General features: G+C 38.2%; 1 protein-coding gene across 5 annotated transcripts in view; it reads left to right on the top strand.

Moving 5' to 3' along the window:
* The window catches only part of USP6NL (USP6 N-terminal like), a 133,095-nt gene that overhangs the window by 57,986 nt on the left and 57,021 nt on the right, over positions 1-18,088 (top strand). For all 5 annotated transcript variants that reach the window (XM_074903503.1, XM_074903504.1, XM_074903505.1 and 2 more), the window contains 2 exons: positions 886-959; positions 3,462-3,544. In XM_074903503.1, the coding sequence (XP_074759604.1) occupies positions 886-959; positions 3,462-3,544 (157 nt within the window). The remainder of the gene's footprint in view (positions 1-885; positions 960-3,461; positions 3,545-18,088) is intronic.

Consider the following 18,088-nt stretch of genomic DNA (forward strand, 5'->3'; position numbering starts at 1 on the left):
ATTAAAACTGATTTGTCTCATTGCTTTGAAATCATAATCACATTTGGGATATTAAAGTGCATCATGTTGTTGAATATTCAAAGCAGCATCTTTCTTACTTCTCCTTTTTTGGTGCCCTCTTTACATTCCTGTCCGTGTTCTAGAGATGGTTTCTGCTAAGGGAACAATGCCAAGGAACCTAATTCAATTACACACGCAGCCTGCTTCACCTTGTCTCGATCAAACCAGATTTATCTAAACTTTCTTAACTCCACTGCTCTAGTAAACTCTGCTGCATCTGCAGTGTACTGATGTCCAATGCTTACCCATCCGTTTTTTCTTGCCTGTCAACCTTCCTGTTGTCATATCCTTATGCTTATTCCAACTCTGGGTTGCCCATGTTGCAATTCTGATGCTGTAACGATGTCCTTCCTTGTGTTCTGAGAAATAAGTCTTAGGCAGTTTCTCAGATGAAGTCATGCAGTATTTCTAATCCCTATCTACAAATCTTGTAAATAATTCACACTTTTCTTTTAAACCACTAGTGTATGTTTCGACTTTCGTTGACTATGTGTATATTTGTGGAATTGGCAACTAGTAGGTTTTACTACCTTCTTTACTCTTTCAGTTAGTGGTTTGTAGGGTATTACATTTTTACCTTTAATATCTGCTTTGGTGGAAAATCGAGAAGATTCTAAACTCAGCAATTGGGATACCATCCAATAATTGTATTTTACTCTGAACAGTATTCAAGACATGCACCAAGGTCATATTTTGCTTTGATACAATTGTTTTGGCATTTTTCCATCCAAGTAGTCTATCTGAAGTTTATTTTCCAAGTATTTAGCTGCAGTTCTTTGTTCACAAGGGAAAGAATCTGAACAATGCTATTTTAATTCTCTACAGGTGCAGATGCTGAGCAGGATGCTGCTATCAAACTTGCCCAAGAACGAGCAGAGATAGTTGCCAAGTATGACAGAGTAAGTGAGCTTGATAATAATTTAAAAGACATTTTATAATTAATCTTAATAATATGTCTGTTTAAAAAAATGAATCATGGTTCCCACTAGCTTTTTTTCAAATACACTTTGTAGCACTAATCTGATGGTTTCATGATACACTGGCTCTGGGTGAATTAAATTCTCCCTCCACAGGGGATATTCTGGATAATGACTCAATCAACTCATTTTTCAGGTGCATGGCAAGTTGCTTTGGGGCTCTTTTAAGGTAGTGTAATGTATTAGAGTTAATGAAACTGGGGTGTTTGAGGATGCTCAGTATATCGATGAGATCAGAAGGACTCTTATTTTACTTTCTATTTACTTAATTTTTGGTTATGGTGATAGAAACATTTAAATCATCATGAAGATAAATTAAAAGATGTGTGAACCGCATTGTTTGGTAGATGCATGTGAGGAATTGAAGAAATACCCTAGTCATACCCTTTTTTTCTTGAACTACTTGTCAAGTAAAAGCCTGGCACAGAGTATGCCAGAATGCCTACATCATATTCACATATTCTTGTAACACTTACCAACTTTGAAAGTGTCTCTGGAACACAGAGCAATAGACTTGTTTGTAGTGTTCATGAAACATTTTACATGCTAGACTTAGTGGTGGTTTGCACAGCGTGCACTTAAGTGAATGGCTGTGTTGGGTTTTTTTTGCTTGGGGGGGTGGGGTGGTGGTGTTGGTGTTTTTTTGTTTGTTTGGTTTTGTTTTTTTAGTAAGAAAAACATGCATGTGTGTGGTGGTTTGACCCTGGCAGGGTGCCACGTGCCCACCAAAGCCACTCTATGAACTTCTCCTCTGCAGAACAGGGGAGAGAAAATATAACAAGAGGCTCATGGTCAACAGGGAGGGAGGACAGGGAGATCACCCAGCAATTACTGGGAAAACAGACTCGACTTGGGGAAATTAATTTATTACCAATCAAAATCAGAGTAGGATAATGAGAAAATAAAACTGAAATCTTAAAACACCTTCCCCCCACCCCTCCCTTCTTCTTGGGCTCAACTTCATTCCCAGTTTCCTCTACCTCCTTCCCCCACCCCAGGCGGCACAGGGGGACGAGGAATGGGGGCTGTGGTCAGTTCATCACACGCTGTCTCTGCCGCTCCTTCCTCCTCAGGGGAGGACTCCTCACACTCCTGCCCTGCCCCAGCCTGGGGTCCCCCCCCCAGCAGACAGTCCTCCATGAACTTCTCCATTGTGAGTCCGTCCCGGGGGCTGCAGCTCTTCACGAACTGCCCCAGCGTGGGTCCCTGCCAGGGGGTGCAGCCCTTCAGGCACAGCTGCTCCAGCGTGGGTCCCCCGCGGGGCCACAAGTCCTGCCAGAAACCTGCTCCAGCGTGGGCTCCTCTCCCCATGGGGCCACAGGTGCTGCCAGGAGCCTGCTCCAGCGTGGGCTTCCCACAGTCACGGCCTCCTTCGGGCACCCCCTGCTCCAGCGCGGGGCCCTCCCCGGGCTGCAGGTGGAGATCTGCTCCTCCGTTCCCTCCCTGGGCGCAGGGCACAGCTGCCTCCCCATGGGCTGCCCGCGGGCTGCGGGGGAACCTCTGCTCCGGGCCTGGAGCACCTCCTGCCCCTCCTGCTGCACTCACCTGGCGGCTGCAGGGCTGTTGCACTCACATATTCTCACTGCTCTCTCTGGCTACAATTGCCCAATTGTGCCTCCCCCCTCGCCACCTTCTTAAATATGTTATCCCAGAGATGCTGCCACTGTTGTTGATGAGCTTGGCCTTGGTCAGCAGTGGGTCCATCTTGGAGCCAGCTGACATTGGCTCTGCCAGATACGGAGGAAACTGAGGAGCTTCTTTCTGAAGCCAGCCCTGTGACCCCCCCCGCTACCAAAACCTTGCCATTTAAACTGAATACATCCCGTATTCTGAGCTGTGGCCTCTCTTCATACCCAGTTACCTGTGCATAGCACACACTGGCACAATATATAGCTGCAATTTCTGCAAGTCTTTGTAAAATTGGCAATTGGAGTAGAAGACAGGAACATGAATGAATGCTTCATTGAAGAAAAACTCGGTGCTGCATTCTGTTTGACAGTTGCTAGAAGTCAGCATGGATGTTAGCTCAAGGCTGTCTGCAGTATGTGCTCCTGTCAATGGTGATGGTTCAGGAAAGATGGACTATGGAAATAAAATGAGTAGAAGGCACTCTGTGGGGGCCTTGATGGACTATTGTGGAAGTTAACGACAGGTGTGAGATTATAATGAGTCTGTGGTTGAAATTTATTCTGGTATAGCAGTGACTGAAAGAGACTTCCTTTGATGAAAATCTTGATGAAAAGGCTTTTTTGGGGCTGGGAGACGTGTCCTACTCTCCTTTTCCTTGTGTTCTCCTCCCCCTCCTCTACCCTACTACCAGTGTGTCCCAAAGATTATGCTTTGAGTGGTTGAATCCTGTCTTTTGTGTTTTAGCTTATTGTGTCATAAAACTTAATTGGGCTCTTTTTTTTCCTTTCCCTTTAGGGACGGGAGGGTGCGCAGATTGAACCATGGGAAGATGCTGACTACCGTCTTTACAAAGTCACAGATAGATTTGGGTTTCTACAGTAAGTAGCAAGCTTGAAAAGAAAATAAGATTAAGAGTTTGATACTATTAGTATTCACGCTTTTTACTTTATTGCCTATTTGGTAAAAGTATTATGTCTTTTAATAGATCTGGAAACTGCTGTGTAAGTTTGGGGTAATCTTTCACTGTGCTTTTCAATTCTATTTCTACCTTATTTTTTAGTTCTGTAATTTGATCCTGCATAGGGAGTGAAATGTTTTTGAATATTTTATTTGGAAATGAAAACTGATTAGTCTACAAAAAAGGTATTTCAAGCTGGATTAAATTGCAGATAAATTTTGGGTTTAAGTACCTGTGTTATATGTGAACAAACTTGAAGTTCTTGGAAGGATTTTTAAAAATTTTATTATAATGTTGATCTTTAAAAAAAAACACCCCAACACATTTAACGTTAACTTAATGATTGCATATGAACAACTGTGTATCCCAATCCTTCAAAGATAAGTATCATTTAACTTTATGTATTTAGTATCCTTACTGAAGTCTCTGTTGATTTGGAACCTAATGTTGCATCTTAAAGCCAAGTGAGAAAATACCAGAATCCAGATCCAATTACCATGTAGGTATCTCCTTTGTAACAAATAATCTCTGTCTTTTTGGCAAATATAAGATGAGGGTATTAAACTGTATTAGGACTTTTGTGGTTGGCAAATATAAGTATCCAGCTTGCAGAAACTGAACACAAGCTGCCTTGCTACTTCTGATAATATCCAGGCAAGATTCTCTGCCATTCTTGGTGTTTGGCATTTATGTTTGAATACATGAAATACAGTTAAAATCCAGAAAAATAATGATCAGTGGAAAGATATAGTAATAACTATGTACTTTTATAGTATAGGAGGGTGTGTGGGGGGTTTGGTTTTGGTGGGATTTTTCCTCTCTCTTTCTTCTCTTTTGTAATGTCATTGTTTTTATAAACTGTCAGTTAAGAGTAATTTTCACCTGTAGACTGCCTTTGTTTCATCAGGGTGAGTTAATTTGGTGTAGGACCTGCAAACAGCTCTATTTTACACAGAGAGGTCTTTGTGTTGGTAAACCACAGCTGAAACACTATGTGTCTGGAATTGTAGCTGCAGTTGCAGGCATTCTTAGTGGAGAATGGATGTCAGAATGATTTCTTGTGCAAAAGTAATTGAAGTCACTGCTAAGTTCACTGCTGACTCCAATGGGAATTGAGTCGGACACCTTCAGATTTGCGAGTGGATTCTTGATTTTAGTGTCCTTATGAACTCCTGAACCTCTCCTGTTACTTGTAGTATTTGCCTTTAAATGTTTTAGGCATGGAAGGTCATTGGTGTCTGCTACCGTTGCTGCTGAAGTCAGTTTTCTGGAGTCTTGCATGTCATGGCTCCAATGCCATGGTATATTTGGGATGCAGTTATGGAGGTGCAGACTGGCAAATCACCGTGTGCCAGTTTTCGTGCTGCTGTAACTGTTACTTAAAGCTACTGTGGGCACCCTTACATCACACTGCTGTCATTCTTGAGATGTGGCACGGTAGGTGAACCTTACTCATTAGACCATACTTCCTCTCTAGTAATGTCTTTGTCACCAGTACAGAACTCATTCTCTGTATAGTCAGCTTAAAGGAATGAAATCTGAAATATTTATAAAACATGAAGACAGCACAATTTAACAATATATGCAGACACTCTGTCTCTTCACTAATTGTGCAGAACTTGCTGCTTGTATGCTAACTGCTGTCTTGTTATAAGGCATAGTTCACCTGAGTGTGCTATCAAGGCTGCTTCATGAATCTTTAAAAGCAAATTTATTGCAAATGATGTTTTTATTTTCTTGAGAAATAAAATCTCTCCTAATAGGAGAAATATAATTAGGATAAACATATCAACTGTCTTTCCCTGAAAAGACAATTCATATTGTACTATAGGTTTTAACTATGGTCTGGGTTAATCTATGACTGCGATACCGAGCCTGTGCAATCTACCGTTTCTGGAAGAAACTCCTGTTCCTATGAGAATTAGAAATTAAGCAGTATGTACCAAAAGCCTCAGGTGGTTATTATCCATGAGAGCCATAATTCCCTGGACATTCTCTGTCAGGTGTTTGTAGTGTAAATTAACAAACACGCTGATGCACTCTGAACACTGAAAATCTGGGGATCGTATCAAACTTACTGTACTCTAATTGAGATCTGCAATGATTTGTAATCTTGTTTAGCTTGACATCTTAAAATATGAAGCAGCTGAAAAATGTCATTTGTGTCAGAAGGCTGCTGGATGCGGGAAACCTGAGGGAAAATTAGGGCTTGTTTTCTCAAGTACAATAGGCCTTGATTACTATCAGCAGTTTATAAACTTCTGTTTCTTCTTGGCTGTGTCCTGTCTGCAGCTTTCCTTGGCTCTGTGAAGGTGCATTCAAAGTTCAGTTGATTGCTGGTAGAGCAGAAAAGCTAAGAAGCACTCATGCTGCCTGTGTCACTTGCCACTGAGAAATAAAGACTAGAATCTATGATTCTTCTGGTGTCCCAGTGTCCTTATTTGTGTATCAAACTGGAATTAATAAACTTGGGGAACCTGAAGACAATTACACTTCTATTGTCTTTCTTTCATACCATTAGAAATGGGTAAAACTGGTTTTTTCCATGAACATACTGAGTAGCAGAGGGAAGGTGCCTTTTTATGTAATGATGTGGAAATGGCTGGTGACTGGAAACATGTATGACATTTCCCTTCAGGTGAAATATCTCACCTTAAGGCTAACCATCATTTAAGACCCACAGTTGAAATATCTGTCAGCTCTGGTCGATTTTAATTGTTGTTTTAGTATTTATTGATGCAATAGTTAGGACCATCTTTACCTAGCACTGTCTTAAATTTTTAGTAGCTGTTGCCTTAAGAACACAATTTAATCTACTTGCTGTAGTGCTTTTTTTTTTTTTTAATTTTGCAATTCTGCAAATGAATATGGAAGTTCTAGTTGACTTTGGATATTCAAAGGAAATTGCTGTAGACAGGTTATTAAAACAGCTATTTAAAAAAAAAAAAAAAAAAGCTGAGTTAATACCTAATGAATTTTGGGAATAAGAAAGTAAGTTCAGTGAGAAGTACCAAAGCATTATAATAATGAGACGTTCAAAAAGAACAAAGGGAAGTTTAATGAGAAGAAGGTTTTCAGCAAACACGCTAAGCTGAAAAATAACCCCGGGGGGTTATTTTGAGCCAAAGGGGTCTGTCCCTTGAGATGTTTAAGACCAGATTGTACAAAACAAAATGCACCTATGAGGAGTTTTGTCAGTAGGAATGACTGAATTGTAATGGGTATGCTTTCAGTAGCATTGTATATGAGAGTCATGCATGAACCAGAAAGAATTAAAATCTCATTATAGGCTAAAATGTAGAAAACGTGGCCTTATCAATTACTGTTAGGTGAGACTGTCAGGAAGTGGTGGTGGACATGGTTTACTTAAGCCATAGAGTGTTGCGGGCATCTCCTCAGTTTGGGGAATTTTTTATGTAATTTATTTTATTGCCAAATAACACAACATTCTGATTACTGATTTGGATATGGGGAGGGGAACCCCAAAACAGAAAACTTTAACAGACACCTAGGGGAAACACCTTTCTTCCCTCTGCCTGCAGGGCTAATTTCCCCTGTGTTTTACGGTGGGTTACCCTTGGCTCATCCCAGTTGCTTTGGTGAGGCGACAGGCAGTGCAAGGGGTTGAGGTCCTTCATGTAATAGCTGCTTTCTGCTGCTCCTGGTTTCTTACTTGTTTTCATCTACTGCTGCTTGTGTCTTATGCATTTTCTGCTGCTCCAGCGTGGATCTCCCATGGGCTGCGGTCCCCTCGGAGATGTCTGCCCCAGCAACCCTGGCATGGCGTGCCTCCTTCTGAGAGCATATCTCCTTCCACTTGGTCTCTTCTTCTCCCCACATCTCTATTTCTCCTGCCCCTAGCATCTCCTATGCTTTTAAAAATATGTTTTTAGTAGAGGCATCATGTGTTCCTCCAACTGACTGAAGATTTGGCACATGGTGGCGGTTTCAGAGCTGGCTGGAGCAGCCATGACTGGCACAGGGCAGGTCATGGCCTCCTCCCACACAGGTCACCCCTGCAGTCCCTGGCTACTGAAACCTGCCAGTTCGGCCCAGTACATGTAGTGATAAGAACTGTCAACCATGGGTATGGAGTCCAGCACTGGAAACTCACAGGCACGAAGAAGGTAACTGAGATGCTGGCCAAGGGAGCCAATGTTTTCTGGATGTGTTGATACCAGAACACTGTAAACATGACTGCAGTTATTAGATTCTGTTGTACAACTTGACTCTGTTTGCTTCCTTCTGTAAGACTGAGGATGTATTTGGAGAGAGATGCTTTCAGTTCACTGTTTTCCAAGGGATGCAAGGCCATTTCAGAGTCCAGAGGTTCCAAATGACTTGGAGGACACAGAGCAGTTCTGAGGGTTCTATGCTTTGGATGCTGATGTGCCTTCTTATAGCTGAGATTATGCTGCATGTATGCCACCTGGACCCAGTTGATAGCTGTTCATTTTTTTTCCAGTGCCGTATTTCCAACCCTGTTATGTTAATCTCAATTTGAAAATCAATACAAGAACGATGAAGTAGTTTTGGTTCATCTCAATAACATTTCATACAGTATTAATTTCATTAGCATGGTTCATTTTAAGTAATAAAGACTTGTTTCTGTCAAGTACTGTTGTTCTTCCTCAGTGCCACCTGGTGTACATGGAGTAGTGCCTATTAAAACTTTACTCTTCATGTATATAATAAGTCTAGGAGACTTATTTTTGTCTAGGAGAAGCCCATGTCAGGGAAGTAGTCTTAGTCATGATCACAAGAGACGTGAGAGAACAGACCAGCTCTGTGGTTACATGTAATCCTAAAAACTTTTTTTTTTAAAAAAGGTGGCAACATCCCTACACGAATAACTTCAGGCATAGTCCGTATTCAGTACAGTTTATTTTCCAATAAAAATCCTGCTGGACTCCTGATTTCACATTGTAGTGTGGGAATGCTGAAGAGTAGGGCTCATGTGAAAAACACCATTCATTTTTAAAAGAAACATTTTTTCCTTCAGGAAATCTAGCACCAGTGTTTGTATGCACAGTCTACCAGTGTGATAAGATCAAATACTCTTTTCTAGAAAATGGGTGCTTGAAACTCTATCTGATGGATACTTTGTTCTATACCTGTACTTGACAGAAGTCTAGCAGATCATCTCAGAGGACTACCGCAGTGCTCAGTTAAACCTTAGTCTATAGTACATGGCTTTTTCAATCAGATATTTTAGGAATGGGAGAAATGCCTCAGATCTCTTCACAGATAGTCATAACAAAAACTGTTTCAGCTGGTTTTGGCATTGAAAAAGATGGAATGTGTTTGGTATTCATAAAAAACAAAATTTTTGTTTGGTGTTTTTTTTTTCCTCCCCCTCCCCCCCCCCTTTGATATGCCTTTTTGGTCATTTTGTTAGACTATCTCATTCTTTTTCTCCAGATTTAATCAAAAGTTCTAATTTTATGCTCAGAATACGCACGCAGAAAAAAAGCACCAGAATGTTGCAATTAAAAAAAAAAAAAAAACCCAAACAAACAAGTAGAACAGAAAAATACCCCCCCTACCCCAGAAAACCGAACTCCAAACACCCTTCACCCCCCCCCCCCCCCCCCCAAAAAAAAAACAAAAAACAAAAAACAAAAAAACCCAGTTCCTTTCTGTCTTGTCTTGGAGCCTGGCTAGATTTTAAAGTAGATGTTCTTAATCTTCTCACTGTGGACTGTTCTTTCATAGAAACTTTACCTTGTAGATACTTTTATTTGTAGTTTTTATATCAGCAATCATTGATAAGGGAATGACTTCAGGGGAAAAAACCTAAAGGCATTTCTGAGTGTCTTGAAGCACATAGCAGGCATTCCAGTAATGCCTTGGGACCTGGGATTCCCCCCTTCCCCCTCCTTGAATTCTTCAGTTGATTTGTTACTGCTTTGGGGTAGTTAAAAAAGCTACTAGATTTACTATGTTATTCCTTGAGTGGTGGCAAGTTCCCTACCACTCCTAGGAATGTTCTAAAAGGTATCTAATTTCTTTTTCAAGCCTACAGTTTAAATAATAATATTTGTTTGGTCTATTTAGAAGTGTCAATTATATGAATGATTTTTATAGTTAAAAAATTAAAGATCTTAAAGCAACAAAAGAAAATCCTAATGATAGTCAGTGTTTTGTAAATAAGTAAGAATTTAAGCTTTAACTGAAGATCACCAAAGCACATTACTTCAAGATATATTTTTGTGAATGTATTCTTGTATTTATTTTTTGTGAAACTCTCCAGCTAGCTACAAGGACAAAATAGCTTTATTCCTTCCCTTCCTCCCTGCCCCAGATAGTGTTAAAAGTTGAATGGTCACAAGAGCATTGGGTGACTGAGGTTTGCAAAACATCCTAAGCTTTGTTTGTGCTCCTAAATTGGGGTAGAAGCTGAAAGCAGCGTTTTGCAACTCTGAAGGTCAACACCAATTTCATGTTTAAAGAGCGAGTCTTTCAGCACCAGGACAAACGTCAGAGAGCAGGATAAGCGAAAACGCCTCAGCGTCTTCCTAGGATGGCACGGAAAACTAAAATGTGAGAAAATCCGAACAGTTAGAAGGCATTTTCCTTTACTTAGGTCTCCGCACCAATATGCCCCTATTCAACATACTGCCAGGCCTCTCGGGGATGAGACATCAGGCAGGATCATTCGTTTGGTACCTGTTGGAACTAGTGATTTCAGTCCTTTATCAGAGAGTGACCAAGCAAAAAGTATTTTAAAAAAATAATAGTGCACCTTTCCTTTTTAGCTAGCAAGTAGGATTGCTAGGTCTTTTGTTTGATTTATTTATCTATTTCTGTGCATCACTCAGCTGTGAGGGAGGTGTTCAATTTTCTTTTATAAGAATAACTTTGTAAGACCACAGCTGTACTTTTCTAAGAAAGAAGAAAATAACATTGCTTTTTGGAATTTGGGGCAGGTAACAGCTCAAGGCCAAATTTTACTACTCTGAATTGGGAAACACAGATTATGACTAAAATATGCTGACTAATATATAGTGGAAAGTGTTACAATTGTTCGGGTCTTAATAGATACAAAGTAGAAATAACAGAAGAAACTACAGTTTACTTAAGGCAACTTTGCAATGTTTTTCTTTCCATTAGTCATTGATGAAAGCCATCAGCTGAATTGTCCTGTTAACTTTTGATAATGAGCTGTGAAAATCGTAAACTGCCATGATACCATTTAAAAACTGCAGCAGTTATTTTAAAGACTTTCATTTCTCCAATCTACACAATATGAATTATTTTCAGGTCCCATTATTAAGGTCTGTGTTAACTTGTATTAATAATTATTATAGCAATAACTAGTATTGACAGGTTTTGTGGTCTAACTTGGGTGATTCAGCTTAAACATGTTTTTCTTTTCCTACCTGTTCAATAAATGGAAACTGGGGATGCATGTGCACTGTGGCAGATGCTCTTCTGATGATAAACATCCAGGGATCAGCATAGTGAAGTTGGGCAGATTGAAAGTTTATTCTGCAAGCTTGGTTTGGTTTGATGTTGATTTTTTCCCCCTCGTGAAGGCAAACATGTACAGTAAAAGTACTAATGGTAAAAAATACAGATGTGGATTCCCCCCCCCCCCCCCATTAATGAAGCTCTCTTAAAAAATTGGGTTAGATTCTTGTACCACTCTTATACTAGCTCTGTGCTGATTTTGATGGAATTGTACCAATTTACAGCAGCTGAGAATCTGACTCATACTCTTATTCTTTATCCCATGAGTCTATTAAAACAGTGAACATGACTTTAGAATAGTTCGCTAATGCTGGAGATTATTGCGTTGCCAGAGGCATTTTTCAAATAGCAGAGTTCATTATTCTTTCTTTTGCTAAAATGGAGGCCTACCTGCTCTTCTTCATCAAACTTTATTTTCATTAGTTCTGTAATGCATTTCTGCAGTATGATGCAAAAATGAATAAGGAGAGCAAAGAAATGGAGAGCTCAATCAAGAATTGTGAGATACTCCATTAAATGTCTCCAAATGAAGGTATTGATTTTTTTTTTTTTCCTTTCAGGATTATTTTCCCCCTAACTTTTTAATAGGAAGCAATATGATGAACAACTAGTTAAACTCTCTCATTTTGTTTCTTGACAATTTTTACATAGCCTTGCTGGAAATAGTCCTTGTCTCTAAAATATTCTTTGCACCTTCCCTAATAATTTCTATGATGTGCCTGTTGAACCACATGTCCACGAACAGTAACTCTTACACACCTAACCCTGCTGGTTGGTAGGTACACAGGTGAAGTCTTTCCAGACAAGAGACGTTAAGGACTGGTCTCTGATTGTCCTTGGCAGCAAAAGTAGTTATGCTGAGATGCCAACAAGAGTTTTGGGTAACAGAAATTGAAGAAGCAAGCATAGTGTAATTTGGTAATAATCAAATTAGTATTCAAAAAATAGGGATTTTAATATAATTTTAATTTTGAATTTTTAGTAGAAATGTCTGCACATCAAAGCTTAAGGAAAGAGCTTACTAAGAGAGTTGCAAAGTTATTGTTCATAGTGACACACAGCCACTATCCTTAATTTTCTAGGCACAGTAAGTATTGCCAAAGACACTAAGTGATACAGTGATGGGCTGAAAGAGCAATGAAATGTTTATTCTTAACAGTTCAATTATAAATGTAAATCTTACTGCATTTCATATATCTTGGTCATTCAGTAGGGACTTGCTGTCATTTTCCTCTACTCCTCTTTTCTTCTCAGCTTTGTGAGACAGGGTCAGACCTACTTGTCAGGAGAGTGGCTTAACTCTTGCCTCCCTTGGGGAAAAAATTGTGCAAAGTTCAGCTTCTTTCAGCTGCCGAAGACAAATCTTTATTAAAAAAAAATATAAATTCAGATCTCGGTTGCTAAAGAAAAGTTGTGTTTCTCTTAATTCTCTTTTTTATATGAATATGCCACATTTTGACTCTAGAGTTTTTCATGTGACATTATAAAGGTTTACTGTGAAAACTCCGCTGTAGTCTTCCATTGTGTGCAATGGATTCTGCCCTCTCATATGTGATATTTCCCTGGACTAAATTTGCTCCGAAATATTCATTGCTAATCAACGTACTGAGGAACGGCTGCTTAAAAAAACCCCCACAAATTTCAGCTCTATTTAACATTTTTTTCCTTTTGCTCTAATGTACACTGAGGATATTATTTTTATTTAAGGAGAGACATGGAAGATTTCCTGGGTTAGTAATTGAGATTCAGAATGCAAAAAACATTTTTTTTGCTTTGCACACTTTCACAGGAAACTCCTTCTAAAAGAATATTTTACTTGCATTTCTGTATGACAAAGCCTGGTTTGGAAACACAGCAGTGATGGATCATAATAATGAATGAAGAGGTTTTACAAATTTTATTATTTATCAATTACCGAACTCCTGATAAGTTGAAATGAATCTCTGCTTACTGTGCAATTGTGAAGTGATGGGGCTAAGTTTCAGAGACAGACCTTTCAGAGACCAAGGTAAACAGGCAGTTTTATTTAAACATCACTGACAGTGGAAGAGTACATTGGACTCGCTGTAAATTTTACTTCGTTATCATCCATTCTGACTGTTTTAGTTTACAGCTCTGCTTCCACCGGGCAATGAACTTTGATCTCTGTCTCCAGTTATGGTGGTGGTTGAATTGCAATCCTTTTCTTTGCATTTGATGCATTTGAACTTATTTCTAAAAACACGAGATGTTTATGGCAATTTGCAGTAATCGCTTCCTTAAATCGCTGTCTCATTTTGCAATAGCATGTGGTCAGAAATGTTGCTTCAGAATGTGTTTTAGTTGCTCTGAGGAATTCTTCGGTGCTTTTGCTGTTTGCTTTTCCTCACTTGCTGTTTAAAGAAGTCTTTTTTTGCTAGCCTGATGGCAGAAGTGGTCATTTATTTCAAAGCTGTTCCATGGAAATTGTCTAAAACAGACCTAGCGGAAGGGAGAGGAACCAGATCACCTGTGAGTTTCACAACGTATAGGATCTTACAGTATTTGTACACCACTGGTGTTCTTGGTGGTAGAACTTCACTGGGAGAAGGAGGAACTGCTTTACTTCTGGATTTGACTACATCATTGTCTGAGACAGGCTTGCTTTAGAACCTTGTAAGCTAAGGAGGCTATTTCAACCCAGAATCAGCTCATTTTATGCAAGGCTTGAAGTCACTTATTTTGGACCTGTTTGAAGAGAAGCAGCCAACCACCTGTAATTCGAACAATAGCTGAAGAACCTACCTCCTGTATTAGTATTTATAGCCGGAGAGTACTAGGATTTTAGGTGTTTCTCAGCCATGTTTTTGTTGTCTAGTTAATTTTGGTTTCCATTGGTAAATAAGCAGCTTTGCCCATGTGCTGTTCTCTCATAGTTGCAATAATTTCTTAATATCTGTGTGTCTAGAAGTCACTAATAAATTTTTCTGTAATTTGGACTGATAATTTCAGTTCATTTACAAAAGCATTTAGAAGATCCTTCTCTTTAATTTAGTTTTGTTCATCTTAATGAAAGTTGGGTTTTTTTAAGAATAATTTGAAAGAGGTTTTGATTTTTTTAAAAATGTCTTCTTTTTCCTCTTGTATTCTCATGATGATCTAGCATATACTGATCCTACCCTTTTCATGCAGGTGCTTCCCATGAAAGAAAGGAATAGTCTGTTATTTTCTATCATTCAGAATAGAATGGATTTTTTTTTTTTCCTAAAACTCTGTCACACTTGTACACATTTCTTTAGCTTATTCTTAGGACTAGAGTTGAAATTTGAATTTTAAATCCATTCTTTTAGCTGAGTTAGTCCAGGCTGTCAGTTCAACAATCCTCTGCAGATACAGAAAGAAATGAGGTGAATGCAATCCTGCAGATTTGATTGCAAACACAAAAGTAAGCTGCAGGATAATTCTGCCAACTAGGGACAAATAGTGTGTTTGTGTTAACAGCTGCTGCTACTTGATTTGAGTAAAAGATCACCCACTGTGTACTAGGAATTCATGAATTACTTCCTTTTATGAAAAGAGCTATTAGGTAGCAGAACTCAAAAAATGATTGAATATGGTAATATATGATTTAATTTATACAACATACATAACGCATTGGTTTCAAGTTACTGCTTAAGCTGTAAAATGTAAGGATTTAACATAATCATTATTACCACATGTATTTCCTACTATATTTAGCATTTACAGAAGGTTGAAGTAACTGAATATAGAGAATGGCCAGTTTGCTTCACTGGCACTGATTAAGAGTGCTAAAAGAGGTCTGGGGCGACAGTTTTTCGAAGTGCAAAGATGCTGCTACTCTCAAGCCAAGTGAAAGACCCTCCAGAATGGAATTTTAGACTGCAAAAGATTATTTCATAAAAGAAGCAAGCGTAGGTACATATAAAGCACTGAGCTTCAGCAGTGAACAAATACATATTGCTGGAACACTACCATCTTAGTTAATTTATGTTGGAATAAGCTTTGCATAGCACATGAATTTTAATACAGATGAAGCTGCCAACACGTAAGTCCTGGATCGCTATTAATAGATTGTGTAAGTGATGTGTACAATAATTAACCTTCAAGCAAGGTTTTACTTAAAAGCAAAATATATATATATCTATGTGTTCAAAGAAAAAAAATCCTAGGTGTTTTAGACATTTATATATCAAATGTAAATTAGAAGCAAGGCAGAGATTCCTTCTTTTTCATTCATCTTTTAGCCTCTTGAGAGTTTTAAGGTAGCTTAGACTAATTTTTATCTTTTTAAAGAAACGCTTGGAATGTGATTCTGAGAACTCGTTCTTAACCTCTATGTTTGTTTATGTTCAATTAAAGTGACATCAGAAATCACTAGAAATGCTGCTGTGCTCAATTAAGCAGATTATAGGTTTTCTCAAAGGTTTTCTGATTGCAAGCTGGGAAAACTTTAAAGTTTGCATGTAGAACATGTCTTTTACTAAAGACACAAGAAAGCATATATTTTAACATGTGGCAGTGAAAATATGGGTATCTTTCTCGCTATGAATTTCTCAATCATTTTTTATATTGGCAATAAAAACTTTACAATAAAGATATCTTTTCTCAAGCAGGAAAGGACTTTACTAAAAAATCACCATTTTGAGACAATTGAATTTGATAAATCTTTTGATTTTATTTTATCTCAAGTAATGCACATTCTTGGAGATTTTCTGGACAGGAGCTATATGTGCATGGCACTGTGCTGTGCGTATTGGCAGCAACATCCACAGAATCCGCAAATAATAATTGTAACTAAAACCTAGTCACAAAATCACATGCAATCCAATCTTCTGCCAGCATTAAATTCTTTCTTGCAGCATATTTCCTGATAATTATATTGTGGAATATCACATTAGCTTATCCCGTATGTTAATTAATTGCTTTGGCTTGCTTGTGAATTTTAACAAAACTTATGAAAGCTGTTTCTTAATCTGCTGTAGTCACCACCCCCATACTGTGCAGAGGTTATTTGGTGAAAACTCAAAATGGATGATTACAGTAGCAGAGCTCCAATTATTTTGACAGACACACACCATCAAAACTGTGAGTTAACATAAGTAAAACGTATAATGGAAAGAAAGAAGTGATCCGTAGAATTTTATCAGTGGAAAATCCATCATTTAGTTTAAAACACAGCTTGCTTTCTTTCTCCTTGATATTTTCAGAAATCTTTTCTTTGTATTAATTGGTTTTGGAAATGACACTGTTGCCTTTAATTTCCATTTAAAGGTTGGAAGATTAAAGCAATCATCCATAAACAGAGTTCTTCGGAAAATGAACTTCTTTGGACTGAATGATCTGAATTCAACACTAAGTTCTGCTTTAGATTTGTGCTGTAAAGAGTAGAATAACTTGATCATAGGTATTGTTTCTACTTATAATGGTTAATGAGGTTCTTTCAGCTGACTTCAGAAAACAGTTTGCTTTGTAGCCCACCTTGTGACATAATGCAGACATAAAAATAGTAATAAATAGCAATGCTGTGTGTCCTGTGAATTAAACAATTAGTTTTATTTATCTTCCCTCCTATAAGATGGGAAGCACTTTTCAGCTAACTTTAGAACAAAGATCAGTATGTGTATTATGACATGAGAAAAAAAGTTTCCTGGAAAGACTTTGTGTGTATGTGTATATATATACCTGGAAAGAGTATGTATATATATATAAAAAATAAGGTGTCATTCTGTGGCAAAGTGCTTTTGTAACTATCCATAATAGTGTGTATTGCTTTGGCAGTTTCATGTGCCCTGCCTGGAACACTGAAAGGGAGGCAGACCTAAGAGAACACCTAGTGTTATTGTTGTAGAATTGGTTTCCCAGTGTGAAGATACTAATTTTTTGCCTAGTAAAGCTATAGACTCCTACAACTCGCTTCTGACAAATTACACAGCCTAAAAACTGTTCATACTTGGGAAGATTTACTTATTTCTAGTACATCTGAGTACTGAAATGTCACTTGTTACAATGGGAGCTCTATATTGTGGAGCAAAACAACTCCATTTATACTAAAGTTTTCTTGTTCAGATATGTCAACTGAATTCTTCCCTCCCTTCTCATATCTTACCTGTGCATGATCACTCTTCATAAATTTATTTTATGATACTTTTGCTTTTGAGTTTTATGCTTATGTTTTCTGGATGCTTCACTCACAAATTCCTTGGTCATAGAAGCTTCAAAATGATACAAATGATTGATTTTTTTTGGTGGGTTGGCTTGTTTGTTTGTTTTTTTGTTTTAAAGAAGTCCTTCAAAATAATTCTCCTGGGTAGTAGCAAGTGTTTTCATGGATTTAAACACTTAAGATTGCATCACAAATGAAAAACTGATCACACAGCATCTATTTCTTCATTATTAAGTTGGTGAGACCATGAAGATAAGTGTTCTGCAAGAAACTTTCCCACATTGTATTTAATATGTGATACCAAATACGATTTCAAAATACTTTTTAGTTAAAATATGCATGCAGTGATACAAGGTGATGCTACTGCATGTAGTAGAACTTTGAGAAGAGCGTGAGAAAATTGAGAAATAGTTTGAGAAACTCTATTGCATAGGGACTGCACCACAGGTTTTATGAGAATTTGAGTCATGTTATAGTGAATTCAGTAATACAGGGATATTGAATTTAATTGACTTTTAAAATTAAATAATGACTTGCACATATCACGGTTATTCCTGCAACATGTTTCAGGATGAAGGACCCCAAGGTTCTTCATGGTGCACTGGCTAATCCTCTCTGGAATAAGAAAGAATACAGCAAGTACAGTGGGTTTTTAGGCAAGTGGTATGTTTTGAAATAGAAGTTCTGAGAAATGAAAGTACAGCTTACAATGAAATTTCGAAAGTAACAACTCTGTGGACAAGTAAATTTTGTGGTAAAGATTTTTAGTCCATTATGGTCAATTTTTGCCACTTGTTTTTCCAATGAAATATTGAGTGTCAGGGTTTGTACAGCTTGGAACTGTGAAGA

The sequence above is a fragment of the Athene noctua genome, chromosome 3 (genome assembly GCF_965140245.1).
Source record: "Athene noctua chromosome 3, bAthNoc1.hap1.1, whole genome shotgun sequence".
NCBI lineage: Eukaryota > Metazoa > Chordata > Aves > Strigiformes > Strigidae > Athene > Athene noctua.